Source organism: Equus quagga, chromosome 12 (assembly GCF_021613505.1).
Source record: "Equus quagga isolate Etosha38 chromosome 12, UCLA_HA_Equagga_1.0, whole genome shotgun sequence".
In the NCBI taxonomy this organism is placed as follows: domain Eukaryota; kingdom Metazoa; phylum Chordata; class Mammalia; order Perissodactyla; family Equidae; genus Equus; species Equus quagga.
Genome location: NC_060278.1, coordinates 42608169 through 42626694, shown reverse-complemented (window position 1 = coordinate 42626694; position 18526 = coordinate 42608169). Strand labels below are relative to the sequence as shown.

The following is an 18526-nucleotide window of genomic DNA, read 5'->3' as shown; positions in this document are numbered from 1 at the left end:
GATAAAACAGAATACGGATTCCCTGGATGCCCGTGTAGACACCATAGAGGAGCAAATTAGCATAATCGAAGACAGGCTGAATGGCTACAGACAGAGGAAGAAAGAGAACTAAGAATTTAAAAAAATGAGGAAAAGCTCCAAGAGATAGCGGATTCAATGAGGAGTAAGAATTTAAGGATCACAGGAATTCCCAAGAACATGGAAAAGGAAAATGGAACAGAAAGTGTGCTTAATGAAATTATAGAAGAGAACTTCCCAAATCCAGGGATTCAGGGAGAAATGTGTGTAGAGGATGCTTTCAGATCTCCTACATTTGTCAATGTAAAAAGACCTACTGTAAGGCATGTAGTAGTACAAATGGCAAAAATGAAAGACAAAGAAAGAATACTCAGGGCAGCAAGACAGAAGAAAGTAACATACAAAGGAACTCCTATCAGACTTTCAGTGGATTTCTCTACAGAAACTTTACAAGCTAGGAGAGAATGGAGTGACATATTCAAAACTTTAAAAGATAAAAATCTTCAGCCAAGAATACTCTATCCAGCAAGAATATCCTTCAGATATGAGGTAGAAATTAAATCTTTTCCAGACAAACAAAAGTTAAGGGAATTTGTAACCAAAAGTCCTCCACTACAAGAAATCCTCAAGAAGGCTCTCATACCTGAAAAAAGAAAAAAGGGAGAAAGGGGTCACAAACTACAGAGTAGGGAGACAGACAGATAGAAACAGAACAGGATAGCAAATATTCAATTATAGCATTAGGATCAAGGTAAGGAAACTACCAAAGCAAAGACGATCATGTCACTTTAACTACAAACTTATAACACGAGTTGGAATAAGAAATGAAAATAATAATTTAGGAGGGGAAGAGCAAAGGGACTAAATAAGACTAGGCCAAGTAAGTAAGAGACCACCAGAGAATAGACTATATTATACACGAGATTCTAAATGCAAACTTCAGGGTAGCCACTAAACTGAAAAACAGAACAGAGCCACAAAACATAAATAAGGAAAAATCTAAGAAACCCAGCATAAGAAATTGCAGTATTAAATGGGCAGGTAAAGCACCCAGGAAGAGAAACGCAGGAAAACCAGATAACGATCGACAGATTGACAGCATTAAGTCCACATGCATCAATAATCACTCTCAATGTAAACGGATTGAACTCTCCAACAAAAAGACACAGAGTGGCAAAATGGATTAAAGAACAAGATCCAACAATTTATTGCCTCCAGGAAACACACCTCAGCCCCAAGGACAAACACAGACTCAGGGTGAAGGCGTGGAGGAGAATACTTTAAGCTAACAGTAAGCAAAAAAAGCAGGTGTTGCAATTCTTATATCAGACAAAGTGGATTTCAAAATAAGACAGGTAAAGAGAGACACAGAGGGACAATATATAATGATCAAAGGGACACTTCATCAAAAAGAAATAACGCTTATAAATATCTATGCACCCAACACAGGAGCACCAAGGTTCATAAGGCAACTATTAACAGACCTAAAGGAAGATGTTAAAAACAACACAATAATAGTAGAGGACCTCAACACCCCACTCACATCAATGGCCAGATCATCCAGACAGAAAACCAACAATGAAATAGTGGAGCTAAACGAAAAACTAAAACAATTGGACTTAATAGACATATATAGATCACTTCACCCTAAAACAGCAGAATACACATTCTGGTCAAGTGCACGTGGAACATTCTCAAGGACAGACCATATGTTGGGAAACAAGGCAAGTCTCTACAAATTTAAAAAAATTGAAATAATAACAAGCATCTTCTCTGATCATAATGCTATAAGGCTAGAAATTAATTACAAGAAAAAAGCTGAGAAAGGCACAAAGATGTGGAGCCTAACAATACACTACTGAACAAGCAATGGATCACTGAAGAAATTAAAGAAGAAATCAAAAAATACCTGGAAACAAATGAAAATGATAACATGCCATACCAACTCATATGGGATAGAGCAAAAGCTGTATTAAGAGGAAAATTCATCGCAATACAGGCACATCTTAACAAACAAGAAAAATCCCAAATAAGCAATCTTAAACTACACCTAACTGAACTAGAGAAAAAAACAACAAATAAAGCCCAAAGTCAGCAGAAGGAGAGAAATAATACAAATCAGAGCAGAAATAAATACTATTGAAATGAAAAAGGCGGTAGAAAGGATCAATGAAACAAAGAGCTGGTTCTTTGAGAACATAAATAAAATTGACAAACCCCTAGCCAGACTTACAAAGAAAAGAAGGGAGAAAGCTCAAATAAACAAAATCAGAAATGAAAGAGGAGAAATAACAACAGACTCTGCAGAAATACAACGGATTATAAGAGAATACTACGAAAAACTATATGCCAACAGAATGGATAACCTAGAGGAAATGGATAAATTCTTCGACTCCTACAGTCTCCCAAAGCTCACTCAAGAAGAGGCAGACAATTTGAACAGACCAATCACAAGGAAAGAGATTGAAACAGCAATCAAAAACATCCCACAGAATAAAACCCCAGGACCAGATGGCTTTCCTGGGGAATTCTACCAAACTTTCAGAGAGGATTTAATACCTATCCTTTTCAAGCTATTCCAAAAAATTAGGGAGGATGGAACACTTCCTAACACATTCTATGAGGCCAACATCACTCTGATACCAAAGCCTGACAAGGACACCACGAAAAAAGAGAACTACAGGCCAATATCACTGATGAACATAGATGCAAAAATTGTAAACAACATTTTGGCAACCAGAATTCAGCAATTCATCAAAAGGATCATACATCATGATCAGGTGGGATTCATACCAGGGACACAGGGATGGTTCAACATCCGCAAATCAATTAACGTGATAAACCACATCAACAAACTGAGGAATAAAAACCACATGATCATCTCAATAGATGCAGAGAAAGCATTTGACAAGATCCAACAGCCATTTATGATAAAAACTCTGAATAAATGGGCATAGAAGGGAACTACCTCAACATAATAAAGGCCATATATGACAAACCCACAGCCAACATCATACTCAATGGGCAAAAACTGAACGCCATCCCCCTGAAAACAGGAATGAGACAAAGATGCCCTCTATCACCACTCTTATTTAACACAGTACTGCAGGTCCTGGCCAGAGCAATCAGGCAAGAAAAAGGAATAAAAGGAATCCAAATAGGGAGGGAAGAAGTGAAACTCTCGCTGTCTGCAGATGACATGATCTTATATATAGAAAACCCCAAAGAATCCATTGGAAAACTCTTAGAAGTAATCAACAACTACTGCAAGTTTCAGGGTATAAAATCAATTTGCATAAATCAGTAGCATTTCTATATTATAATAACAAACTAACATAAAAAGAACTCAAGAACACAATACCATTCACAATCGCTACAAAAAGAATAAAATACCTTGGGGTAAATTTAACTAAGGATGTGAAGGGCCTATATAATGAAAATTACAAGGCCTCTCTGAGAGAATTGGATGACGACATAAGGAGATGGAAAGACATTCCATGTACATGGACTGGAAGAATAAACATAGTTAAAATGTCCGTTCTACCTAAAGCAATCTACAGATTCAACGCAATCCCAATCAGAATCCCAATGACATTCTTTACAGAATTAGAACAAAGAATCCTAAAATTCATATGGGGCAACAAAAGACCCCGAATTTCTAAAGCAATCCTGAGAAAAAAGAACAAAACAGGAGGCATCACAATCCCTGACTTCAAAACATACTACAAAGCTACAGTAATCAAAACAGCATGGTACTGGTACAAAAACAGGTGCACAGATCAATGGAACAGAATTGAAAGCCCAGAAATAAAACCACACATCTATGGACAGCTTATCTTCAACAAAGGAGCTGAGGGCATACAATTGAGTAAAGAAAGTCTGTTCAACAAATGGTGCTGGGAAAACTGGAAAGCCATATGTAAAAGAATGAAAATTGACCATTCTTTTTCACCATTCACCAAAATAAACTCAAAATGGATCAAAGACCTAAAGGTGAGACCTCAAACCATAAGGCTTCTAGAACAAAATGTAGGCAGTACACTCTCTGACATCAGTATTAAAAGGATCTTTTCGGACACCATGTCTTCTCAGAGAAGGGAAACAATAGAAAGAATAAACAAATGGGACTTCATCAGACTAAAGAGCTTCTTCAAGGCAAATGAAAACAGGAGTGAAACAAAAAAACAACCCACTAACTGGGAAAAAATATTTGCAAGTCATATATCTGACAAAGGCTTAATATCCATAATATATAAAGAACTCTCACAACTCAACAACAAAAAATCAAACAACCCGATCAAAAAATGGGCTGGAGACATGAACAGACATTTCTCCAAAGAAGATATACGGATGGCCAATAGGCACATGAAAAGATGCTCATCATCGCTGATCTTCAGGGAAATGCAAATCAAAACTACACTAAGATATCACCTTACACCCATTAGAATGACAAAAATATCTAAAACTAATAGTAACAAATGTTGGAGAGGTTGTGGAGAAAAAGGAACCCTCATGCACTGCTGGTGGGAATGCAAACTGGTGCAGCCACTATGGAAAACAGTATGGAGATTCCTCAAAAAATTAAAAATAGAACTACCATACGATCCAGCCATCCCACTACTGGGTATCTACCCAAAGAGCTTGAAGTCAGCAATTCCAAAAGTCCTATGCACCCCCATGTTCACTGCAGCATTATTTACAATAGCCAAGACATGGAAGCAACCTCAGTGCCCAGCAACAGACGAATGGATAAAGAAGATGTGGTACATATATACAATGGAATACTACTCAGCTGCAAAACAGAACAAAATCATTCCATTTGCAACAACATGGACAGACCTTGAGGGAATTATATTAAGTGAAATAAGCCAGTTAGAGAAGGATAATCTCTGTATGACTCCACTCATATGAGGAATTTAAAAATGTGGACAAAGAGAACAGATTAGTGGCTACCAGGGCAAAGGTGGGGTTGGGGGTGGGCACAAAGGGTGAAGTGGTGCACCTACAACACGAATGACAAACATTAACGTACAACTGAAATTTCACAAGATTGTAACCCATCAACTCAATAAAAAAAATTTAAAAAAATGAATACTCTATCCTGAAAAATTATCCTTCAGACACAATGCACAAATAAAAACTTTCCCAGATAAACAAAAGCTGAGGGAGTTCATCGCCACAGATCCCATCCTACAAGAAATATCAAGAAGGCCCTCAAAGCTGAAAAAGAAAAGAAAGGGTTTACAAAGACTTAAGCAAGGAGATAAACAGAGGAGGTCAGAAAATTGCAGCTCTCTATCAGAACACGTTAGTAAACACTTAAATATAGCATTAAAGACAAAGGGAAGGAAGGCCTCAAAAATGACTAAAATCACTTCATTTTTTTTTTCTTAAAGTTTGGCCCTGAACTACACAGATTGGCATCTGTTGCCAATCTTCCTCTTTTTTTTAATCTCCTCCTCCCCAAATCCCCCCAGTGTATAGTTGTATATTCTAGTTGTAGGTCCTTCTGAGTCTGCTATGTGGGACACCACCTCAGCATGGCTTGATGAGTGGTGCTAGGTCTGTATTCAGGATCCAAACTGGTGACCCCCCCAGGTTGCTGAAGCAGAGTATGCGAACTTAACCACTTGGCCACAGAGCTGGAACCAATCACTTCATTTTAAGCACAAACTCACAACACAAAATGGAATAAGTTGTGACAAGAATAACTTAGATGGGGAAGAGGAAAGGGATGGAACCTGCTTAGACTAAGGAGATAAGAGGCTATCAGAAAATGGACTATGCCATCTATGACATCTTTTATACAAACCTTACAGTAACCACTAAACAAAAAATGAGAACAGAGACACAAACGATAAACAGAAAGAAAACTGAGAAAACCATCATAGAGAGTCACAAAACTGAACTGGCATTTGGAAATCCATAGGACAAGAAACAAGGGAAATGCTGACTAACTGGAAAACAAGTGATGAAATGGCAATATTAAGCCCTCATATATCAATAATCACTCTAAATGTAAATGGATTGAATTCTCCAATGAAAAGACACCGAGTGGCTGGATGGATTAAAAAACAAGACCCAACAATATGCTAACTCCAGGAAACACATCTCAGCTCCAAAGAAAAAAGCAGGCTCAGAGTAAAGGAATGGAAGCCAATACTCCACGCAAATGACAGACAAAAGAAAGCAGGTGCTGCCAGACTTATATCAGACAAAGTAGACTTCAAGATGAAACAGGCAATGAGAGACAAAGAGGGGCAGTATATAATGATAAAAGGGACACTCCACCAAGACGACATAACACTTATGAATATATATGCACCTAACACAGGAGCCCTAAAGTACATAAAACAACTATTAACAGACCTAAAAGGAGAAATTAAGAGCAACACAACAATAGTAGGGGACTTCAACACCCCACTTACATCAATAGATCATCCAGACAGAAAATCAACAGGAAACAGTGGAATTCAATGAAAAACTAGACCAGATGGACTTAACAGATATATATAGAACACTCCATCCAAAAACAGCAGAACACACATTCTTCTCAAGTGTACATGGAACATTCTCAAAGATAGATCATATGTTTGGAAACAAGGTAACCCTCAAGAAATTTAAGAAGACTGAAATCATATCAAGCATCTTTTCCAACCATAATGCTATGAAACTAGAAATCAACAACAGGAAAAAAGCTGGGAAATGACAAATATGTGGTGACTAAACAACATGCTATTGAACAACCAATGAATCAATAGAGAAATTAAAGGAGAAATCAAAAAATGTCTGGAGACAAATGAAAATGAAAATACATCATACCAACTCATATGGGATGCAGCAAAAGCAGTTCTAAGAGGGAAAGTCATAGAAATATAGGCCCACTTTAACCAGCAAGAAAAATCTCAAATAAGTAATCTTAAACTATACATAACAGAATTAGAAAAAGAACAAACAAAGCCCAAAGTCAGCAGGAGAGAAATAATAAAAATTAGAGCAGAAATAAATGAAATAGGAACCAAAAGAACAGTAGAAAGGATCAATGAAACTGAGCTGGTTCTTTGAGAAGATAAACAAAATTGACAAACTCTTAGCCAGACTCACTAAGAAAAAAAGAGAGAAGGCCCAAATAAATAAAATTAGAAATGAAAGAGGAGAAATTAAAATGGATACCACACAAATGCAAAGGATTATAAGATAATACTATGAAAAAGTACACGCCAACAAATAGGACAATCTAGAAAAACAGATAAATTCTTAGACTCATACAACCTCCCAAAACTGAATCAAGAAGACATAGAGAATCTAAATAGACCAACCACAAGTAAAGAGATTGAAACAGTAATCAAAAACCTCCCAAAAAATAAAAGTCCAGGACCAGATGGTTTCTCTGGAGAATTCTACCAAACATTCAAAGAAGGTTTAACACCTATCCTTCTGAAACCATTCCAAAAAACTGAAGAAGACGGATTACTTCCTAACTCATTCTATGAGGTCAACATCACCCTGATCCCAAAGCCAGATAAGGACAACACAATGAAGGAAAATTACAGGCCATTATGGCTGATGAACATAGATGCAAAAATCCTCAACAAAATATTGGCAAACCAAATACAGCAATACGTTAAAAGCATCATACACCATGATCTAGTGGGATTTATACCAGGGACACAGGGATAGTTCAACATCTGCAAATCAATCATTGTGATACACCACAATACCAAAATGAGGAATAAAATCCACAGGATCATTTCAGTAGATGCAGAAGAAGCATTTGACAAGATCCAACATCCATATATGATAAAAACTTTCAATAAAATGGGTATAGAAGGAAAGTACCTCAACATAATAAAGGCCATATATGACAAACCCACTGCCAATATCATACTCAATGGAGAAAACCTAAACTGATCCCTCTGAGAACAGGAACAAGACAAGGGTGCCCACTCTCACCATTCTTATTCAACATAGTACTGGAGGTTTTGGCCAGAGCAATTATGCAAGAAAAAGAAATAAAAGGTATCCGAATTGGCAAGGAAGTAGTGAAATTGTCACTATTTCCAGATGACATGATTCTATATATAGAAAAGCCTAAAGAATCCATGGCAAAACTACTAGAAATAATAACTCCAGCAAAGTTGCAGGGTACAAAATCAACTTAGAAAAATCAGTTGCATTTCTGTACTCTAATAACAAACTAGCAGAAACAGAAGTTAAGAATACAATCCCATTTACACTCACAACAAAAATAATAAAATACCTAGGAATTAATTTAATCAAGGAGACAAAAGACCTATACACTGAAAACTCTAAGACATTACTGAAAGAAACTGATGATGACATAAAGAAATGAAAAAATATTCCATGCACATGGACTGGAAGAATAAACATAATTAAAATGTGCATACTACCTAAAGCAATCTACAGATTCAATGCAATCCCAATCAGAATCCCAACGACATTCTTCATGGAAATTGAACAAAGAATTCTAAAATTCCTATGGGGCAACAAAAGACCCTGAATAGTAAGCAATCCTGAGAAAAGAACAAAGCTGGAGGCATCACAATCCCTGACTTCAAATATACTACTACAAAGCTATAGTACTCAAAACAGCATGGTATGGCTACAAAAACAGGCACACAGATCAATGAAACAGAACTGAAAGCCCAGAAATAAAACCACACATCTATGAACAGCTAATCTTGGACAAAAGAGCCAAGAACATACAATGGAGAAAGGAAAGTCTCTTCAATAAATGATGCTGGGAAAACTGGACAGCCACATGCAAAAGGATGACTGTAGACCATTATATTTCACCATACACAAAAATTAACTCAAAATGGATTAAAAACTTGAATGTAAGACCTGAAACCATAAAACTCCTAGAAGAAAATACAAACAGTACATTCTTTGACATTGGTCTTATGAGGATCTTTTCGAGTATGATGTCTACTCAGGCAAGGCAAACAAAAGAAAAAATAAACAAATGGGATTTCATCTGACTATAGAGCTTCTGCGCCAGACAAAAGAAACCAGGAACAAAACAAAAAGACAACCCACCAACCGAGAGAAAATATTTGCAAATCCTATCTGACAAGGGGTTGATCTCCAAAATATACAGAGAACTCATACAACTCAACAACAAAAAAACAAACAGCCTGATCAAAAAGACGGGCAGAGGATATGAGCAGACATTTTTCCAAAGAAGATATACAGATGGCCAATAGGTACATGAAAAGATGTTCAACATCACTAATCATTAGGGAAATGCAAATCAAAACTACAATGAGATATCACCTTACACACGTTATAATGGCTACAATTACCAAGGCAAAAAATAACAAATGTGGGAGAGGATGTAGAGAAAAGGGAACCCTCATACACTGCTGGTGGGAATGCAAACTGGTGCAGACACTATGGAAAACAGTATGGAGATGTCTCAAAAAATTAAAAATAGAAATACCATACGATCCAGTTATCCCACTACTGGGTAGTTATCCAAAGAACTGGAAATCAATATTCAAAGAGACCTATGCACCTCTATGTTCACTGCAGCATTATTCACAATCGCCAAGACAGGGAAGTAACCCAAGTACACATCAACTAATGAATGGATAAAGAAGATGTGGTATATATACACAATGGAATATCACTCAACCATAAAAAAAGACAAAATCACCCTATTTGCAACAACATGGATGGACGGCTGAGAGTATTATGTTACGCGAAGTAAGCCAGACAGAGAAAGATAAATACCACATGATTTCACCCATATGTGGAAAATAGAAAAACACATGGAAAAAGAGAACAGATTAGTGGTTACCAGAGGGCAAGGGGGTTGGGAGGTGTGCCTAAGGGGTAAAGGGGCACATATATAGGTTGACTGACAAATAATAATGTACAACTGAAATTTCACTGTTATGAGGTATTATGACCTCAATAAAATAATAATAAAAAAAATAACTGTGTTGGGTGTTATCAAGGCAAAAATACAGTTTAGCCTAGTCTATGCAGTGAGGAAAGTCTAAGATAATATAAAAAGATAAATGCATATGCAATGAGAACAAAATGTTTTAGGCCCAACATCTGGAACGCTCCATTTATATCCTACCTATCATCTTCCTCTACTGATTTGTAAGCATTTAACTTTTATAATGTCAGGACTCAAACTCCATCCCGCCCAAAACATTAACTTCCTACTGGTGAACACATTTTGGATATAGCAATAATTAACAAGTCTTTTAAGAACAGAATGCCAGTGGAAATCCATTCCTGTAGATAATATTGATAAAGCAGATACCGAAATAATAGAAAATGCCCCCAAACTCTTTTTGTCTCTGAAAAATGCTTATTTCTGACCTCGTGCAATGATCATTGACAGTCCATAATCATGGAATCAAATTAAAATTCTGTCATCTTAAGAGAAATCACTGCTTCCAAGACTTGATTAACACACATAAGAAACAAGGGGTTTAAATAATCTCTAAAATCTTTGCCAGCTCTAAAATTTTTAATTTTAAGAAAGCTGGTCACTGCCTAAGGACTTAGAGTAGTCAAAATAGAAGCAATCTGAGGACTGCACAGGGGCTAGATTCAGACTGTCTGGGTCCAAATCCTGGCAGTGGCACTTACTAGTTATGGGCCTTAGCTTAACCTTTCCATGCTTCCATTTCTTTTTCACTAAAATGAGGATAACACCAAAATCTACGTACCTTATAAGGCTGTTGTAGAGATTAAAGAAATAATATAACATGCTTAGGACATAGTAAACATTCAGTAAATGTTAATTATTATTAAGATATAAAAGGCACTGTGATATTTCCTGATGGAGAACTAAGAAACATTCTTCCGGGATATTTTTCCAAAGATTACTTGCAAAAATATGATTAGTTATACTAAACTGTTTTTAAAATACATGGTCTCTGATCCTGATCTAGAAATATATGTTGTAACACCCTAATAAAACAAGAGGACATCAGCTCATTAATAATAGCACAACAAACCAGCTAATACATAAAGTCTCCACGTCTTTCTCATTCTCATACACAGTGAATTGCTGGAACTGGGAGATAAGCAAAATATCATCCTGGAAAAGGAAGTGCAATCCCAGAAAATTCCTGCAAGCAACAGCCTTTCAAGATGGTGTGTGAAACCAGGAGAAAAAGATGGAGGGGGGAGGTTCTGGGGTAGCAACACTCTGGGCAAGCAACGAAAAAGTAAAGCTTCCAGGAACTTTTGAAATGAAGATGAGAAGTCTAGTCTTGGATGGTAAGAAATACAAAGCATAGTCAAACTCAAGTGCTGGGTTACCGTAGAATTACCGTACAACCTCACATACTTAATTACGGGGACTACTTCCCAACTTAGTAAGTTTATTTTTAGTAATGATTTTTTTGTTCTAACACCAAAAGAACATTCTCACTTTAAGAAATTTGTAAAATAGTAAGAAGTTCAAGAAAATAAAATTACATATATTCCCACTACCTAGAGATAATCAATTTATTTTAGTATATTTCCTTCCAGTATTTTGTCTATGCACATCAACGTTTACATGAATTTGTTAGCAAATCAAGATAATTTGTCTGCATCCTACTTTTTTCGTATTCTGCACTTCTTAAAATTTAACATGCTCTTAAATGGTACTTCCCTATTCTCACCAATATTCATCAAAAACATGACAACTGCTGCCTGTCATCCTGTCATATGAATGTATGCTGTATCACTTGAGTTATTTTTCTACAGATGGACATCGTGTTATTGTGTCAAAATTTACCATTAGAAATAACACTGTAATGAATATCCTCGCACACACTTCTTCACCCAGGTCTGCTTATTTCTACAGGAGAGATTCCTGTAAGTAGAATTACTTGGTCAAAGGACAGACAACTACTTCAAAGCTTTTGGTGCATAATGCTAAAATCCTTTACGGTTAAGTCTGTGCCAAATTACAGTCCACCAGCAGCGTACAAGAGGCAGGAACGGTGCCAATTTTTTTCTGCCTATTTTTTATTTTTCATCCTTTTTCTTTGCTGAATAGATCTTTTAGGAAAAGAAAAATTTGGAACTTTCTTATGGGGGCAGTAGTAAGTTTGGAGTTTGAAAAATCCAGGAAAAGTAGCCGTTAACGATGTGGCAAAAAGTTAGTATTTCTATTATGGTAACTTTCACTGTTAGGAAAATTTAAAAGAGTAATGTTTAGAGGGAACAATAAACTGTTAGTACCTCTAAGATTATGATTTAAATATGGCAGTCATTAAGGAAAAAACTAACTATAAAAAAAATCCTATCAGAGCAAAATCAGGAAAAAAAACTGAGAAATCATTTCATTACTAAATTTGTTTAACTTAGCTGAATTGATAAATTTTGGCAAGATTATCACATTCAACTAAGAAGGCAAGTTGCAGAACCAGACTAAACATCTTTTTAAAAACTACTGCTTAATCTATGTAACATTTAAAAATAATTTAAACCTAAAATAATCACTAAAAATATGCTTATACATAATATTTATGTATTTCAAAACTGTTTGATTGGTATCTAGCCTATTCTTTAAAATTACCTGGAAGAACAGAAGACCATGAAGTTCCGCTATCAAACCAGATGTCCAGAATATCCTGCCCTGGCACGTACTCCAAGGCATCAGGACCGCCAACCTAATAAGGTAATGTAAAAGCATTTTAACTATGCCAAGATCACGATATTTACAACGAATACACCAAAAAGTCTTAAGAAAATGAAATATAACCATTAAATTCATGTTTAAAAATAAAATTTAAAACATTTAAAAAATATTTCACAGTTAAGTACAACTGACTTATCTGCATGTAAAAGTGACTGTGGCCATTTAATTACACAATGATTAATGTAAATACAAACTGCTTTTATTTTCTAGAAATTATCTTCCAACTTGGACTCCCTGGTGTGTGATGCAATCAGTTAACTCTAACTCAGATCCTATGAAGTCCTGCTGTACCAAGCTTAGGCAGTGTGCTCTCACAGACACAATTACATCCACTTAGTCAACCAAATCAGTTAAGATCTTGGCCCTCAATGAGACAGCAAACATCCCTCACACTCTACTGCTACACGAAATACCAAGCTTCTAGAGCTAAAGAAGGTCTACTCTCAGACTGCACCAGCTCCTAACTTACAGCAAATAGACGCATTAACTTTACATGATAATGTAACCACCTCTTCATGCCCAAGAATCCTCATGTTGTCAATCAGTCACGCAACACACCAAAGGCTGTTAAATACAAATAGAAATTTACCTGAGACAAGACTTCTTTCGGAAGAAGTTGCTCAGGGGGAAGAGTCCACCAGACATCACTGCCATGTTGTTCCACTAGTTTAATAATATGCTCGATGGTTTGGCTATTTTAGGGGGGGAAAGGCAGAATTCAGTTAATGATTGTGATTAATACTAAACATTTTAAAATTAAGAAATAATGATATTTTCCCTTATCTGCCAAGATATTTCTTCCTATCTTTTTCCCCAAACCTTAGTGGTATTATCTTCAATTACTTGCTTAGTTGACCACTATTGTCATCTTAAATTTAATATAAGTAAAATCAAACTGGGCCTGCCTGAGTAGCCTAATGGTTAAGTTTGGCATGCTCCGCTTCAGTGGCCTGGGTTCGGTTCCCGGGCACGGAACCACACCATTCATCTGTCAGTGGCCAAGTGTGGTGGTGGCTCACACATAAAAAAAGAAGGAAGATTGGCAGCAGATGTTAGCTCAGGGTGAATCTTCCTCAGCAAAAAGAGAAAAAAAAATCAAACTGATCCTATGTAACCCTATTTCAGTTATTGATTTCTCTATCTATTTTATATCCAGGTCCTATATTCAAAACCCCTTCATTATCTCCCCCCTCGCAATTTCTGCCCAAATTAAACCAACACATTCTGCCAGTTCTACTTTTGAAGTATTACTCAAATTTGTTCTTTGTTCTCACTGATACTATATCAGTCACCTCACTGCCTCAGTACTAGATTGATGCAATGGTCTGACTTTCCCCTGTTCTCACGCCTTTAATTGACATGACACATCTTTGAAAGCACTGCATTCCTAAAACGGCCTTTACCACACCAGTCCCCTCTTCAAACACTTCCAGTGCTCTCCTCACTGCTTACAGGTCTAAGTCCAAACCCATCTGCACAAGAGACAATGCCATACTAGAGCAAAGACACTGACAACAGATATCCAGGCTCACATCCTGACTCTGCCACTTTTACATATATGACCATGCGCAAGTACTAAAACTTCTCAAAGTCTTGGTTGTCCCTTCTGTTAATGAGAATAATAGAATTCCTTTGTTCAAAAATATTTACTAAGCACCTTCAATGTCTTGGACACTGCTCTAGGCACTGGAGATGCAGCAGTTAACAAGGCAGACAAGATTCCTGCCCTAAAGCACTTACATTTTAGTGATCCTAGATACTTCCCTCAGAAGGACTGCAAACTAAATGAAATGACCCATGTAAAACTTAGTACCGTGCCTATCACACAACAGAAACCAATAAATGCATATCAAATAAGTACCGAAACTGACTGTATCTTTGAGAAGATACACAGTTATAAATAATGTGAAAATTAAACTCAGGGAAAAATTTACACTAAATATTCTCAGAGGAATAACATACTTTTAATAGGTTATCACAGCTTTATTGACATTACAGTTTCCTCTAGTCGCTTTCCATCAAGTCACAGTGTATATAACTGTCAAGAGCACAGACCCTGGAGCCAGAAAGCTTTAGTTTAATTCCTAGCTCTATCGCTTACTAGCTGTGTGACCCTGGGCAAAGCATTCAACAATTCTGTACCTCAGTGTATAAAATGCAACTAAGAACAGTATCATTACAAGAACTGTTACGGACATTAACTGAGCTGACATAGAAAATGCCTAGAACAATGTCTGGAACATATTAGTAAGTATTATGTAAGCATTAGCTATTATTCAAACTGATTCTTTGAAGTCACATAAATTTAAACAGCTAATTTTGTCAACCAATTACCAAAATATATACCCATATTAATATTTAAAGATTAAAATACACATACTAAAGCCAACTTTTGAATTATCCTCCTTTCTACCATACTCCATTAATGCAAATAACTAAGAATGTATGCCCACAAGAGTCAATGGAGAGAGTCATGAATAAGAAAAATCTTTAAGGTCTTAATCTGGATCTGCTTCTTAGTGACCAGGACTATGTAGGGCAAATCATTTAACCTCTCTGGGTCTGACAATACTCAGATAAAATGAAGTGCTTATAAAAAGTTGTTGTAAGAAGCAAAAATCAAATGGGCACTATAAATTAAATATGCTTTACAAATTGAAATGTGAAATACTTAAGTTACTATAAAAGACAGACTGAAAAAGTATAATGCATCCAGCATCTATTTTGAAAAAATTATAAAGAAACAGAATGCTAAAATGGGCACAAGTTCATATTTCTAATGCAGTCCCACATTTCAGATGGACTTTAACAGTAAAGATAAACTTTTATGATATGAGACCATAAAATCTTCATGCAATAACTACCTAGTTATATGACAATATTTAGTTACATATTACTATTTTATATAATTTGCACATCTTATCAGTTAAGAAAATATGACTATAATAGAAAATCTGAACAAACTGAATACTATTACTCGAAAAGAACCAAAAAAAGAACAAAACTAGCAAAGTACATTTACACATAAACAATTATAGTAAATATGCTGTTCATGATACCAATTACAAAATTTCCATGAAAAAGAACAATTCTAAATATGTGTCATTTTGCCTTTTTATTTTTACAATGTTATCATTAGATTACAATGTTAGGTAAACAGAAAAATAAAACAGTAAAACTATTTTAAATGTGTTGGAAATAAACAGATAAAAAGTAATATCAAAGTAAAATCAAATGGTTCAAATTTGATATTAATTTAGAAAATAAGGTAAAGATGTTAGGGTTAATATTATTATTAAATCAAATACAAGCATTTATGTGCATACCACACATTACACATTTCAAAGCAGTTTATAAGCACCCTCTAACTGGATTCACAGAAAAACATATTTAGAGCTAAATTGACAGATAAACTGTTTTGTGCCTCAAGTGCCTTAAATCATGAGGCTAATAAGCAAGAAACAGTGAAAAGCCAGGCCTTGAAATTGTGTCTCCTAAATCATGATTCAACTCTATTTTGACTTCTCCTTTCAGCCTCTCTAACGACAAGCACTGTAACCGTGAACTCACACTCCTATCCTCCAGGGTTGGCTCAGCAAAGGCAAAAAGACTCTTATGACCCATCATAACGAAACCATGAGCCAGACGAGAAGTCAGGGCACCAGGGCGTCTCAGGAGATTAGTGTGTTGACAGAGCAAGCACCAGGTCCAAAGTGCAGGTGCTACCTGTGACTAATAGATACTGACAGGCATACATCATATTATTTTTCTGGGATTCGGTTTCTACGAACACTGGCAAAAGCTGTGAGAAAGAAGGCCATGTGAAAGATTTTATTCTTATAAAAAGTCCTAATATTTTAGTCAGTAACCTTACAACTACAGATGAAACTTGCAGATCCATTTTAGAATGCCAAATTCAACTCTAAGGAAATGAAATTCTTTTCTATATCCCTAAATAGCAGATAATTCAATCAAGTTTTAGAATTAAGTTTTAAGTGTTACTTAACTATACTCAAACATCTTAGTGAGTCTATAATTAACGAGCAAAGAAACAAACAGCAAAGAAAGATTCCAATTTTGCAGTTGGCATGTTATTAAGGCAAGTGTAAAATGCCAAGTGGAGCTGAACGCCTCTAGTCTAACTAAAATTGAAGTTAATTGCCACATTTTCTTATAAAGATATTAGTAGTTCTCTTAGATATACAATATACTGTTTCAATATAAGAAATTCAATGTTGCATTTTATTATATATACCTTATTTGCAAATACACTTTTTTAAAAACTCTTAAAAGGCTCTTATTTCACTGAGGAAGAAAATTTGCTTGGTTTCATTTTTCTTTTAATTCACTTAATAATACTTATTAAAAATGACATAACCACATGATGTTATCTACACCAAGGAAATATTTTTAAAAATCTAATTTCAAAAAAGCTGTCATAAATAAAACTACACACTATTAAGAAAATGACCCAGTATTTTTAGGTCCCTCTTAACATATGCAGATGAATCCAGACAAAAGAAAAATTTTTTCAATGTATCCAAAAGAAATATGAACCACCACGAAGGGGGGAGAGAAGAAGGTCCATCTCATTAATAGAACAAGTCTCACTAGTATTTAGAGGAAGACTTGGTTCCTTACTTTTGTATCATGAACTACAACAATAACATGCACTAAATGTACTTTAATAAGCCTCATATTCCACAACTCAGTTCTATTCTGCAATCTTAGACAACTACAGTACTTATATTTTTAAAAACAGGCAAATAAACTAAAGATAACTCTAGAGTCAAAGGATAAAAACTGAACACAATTTATGATAAATAAGAAAGCAGATTTCAAAGACAAAAAAATTGCTACAATCCAAACAAATCAAAACTTAAATACACAGAAGTGGTAACACAGAGTGAAAGCTTTCTCCTGATCTGTACTCTGGTAGTCTGAATGATCCTAAAAAATTGTGGCAGAGAGTTTTAAAAACAAAATTTTCAATAAAAATAAACACACCCATACAACCTACAAACTTGAAGTAACTAAACTGGGTTGCAAAATAAAGATAAATTTAATGTTCAAACAAAATCTGAAAAGATAATTTGGATAAAAAATCCAAGTAAATACTGCACAAGTGCTCAACAGATACTCGTTACAGTGCTACAGCGAAAACTTAGGAACAGCCAAATGTTGGGACGGGCTACAGCTATTTGACTTTCATACACAGGGAACCAAGCAACCATTAGGAGCTAAGCCACCATTTTTTTCCTTCTTCTTCTCCTCCCCAAAGCCCCCCAGTAGACAGTTGTATATTCTAGTTGTGAGTCCCTCTAGCTGTGCTATGTGGGACGCCACCTCAGCACGGCCTGATGAGCAGTGCCATGTCCGCGCCCAGGATCCAAAGCGGCGAAACCCCGGGCCGCTGAAGCAGAGTGTGTGAATTCAACCACTCGGCCACAGGGCCGGCCCCCAAGCTACCATTTTTAATGGCTGCATATTCATTCTTCCAAAAGTAACTTAAGTTATCTCTTCTTTTTTATATCATTATGTTCCTTTATAAACAACTGCATTAGACATCCTTACATATATATATCTTTGTACAAGAGACGTTAGTCCTCTTGTTTCCTTAGGATAAATACTTAGAAGTGTAATTTTTTATAATGAAACTGAGATCACGCTTTACAATGTTTTTCAAACAACTTTATAGGCATTTCTTAGTGATATTAAATATAAGAAAAAAGTCAAAATTTGTCTCTGGAAATTTAAGAATTCTCCCCTTTACTTTGTTAATATCCTATACTTAACACAAACACACAGTTAACTTATAACCTAAAG

The 18526-nt window shown here is 35.7% G+C and overlaps 1 protein-coding gene across 1 annotated transcript in view; it reads right to left on the bottom strand.

Moving 5' to 3' along the window:
- IARS2 (isoleucyl-tRNA synthetase 2, mitochondrial) overlaps positions 1 to 18526 on the bottom strand; it is a 65558-nt gene that overhangs the window by 14629 nt on the left and 32403 nt on the right. Inside the window, exons 13-14 of the mRNA XM_046679619.1 lie at positions 13290 to 13392; positions 12578 to 12671 (exon numbers count right to left, since the gene is read on the bottom strand). Coding sequence (XP_046535575.1) covers positions 12578 to 12671; positions 13290 to 13392 — 197 coding nt within the window. The remainder of the gene's footprint in view (positions 1 to 12577; positions 12672 to 13289; positions 13393 to 18526) is intronic.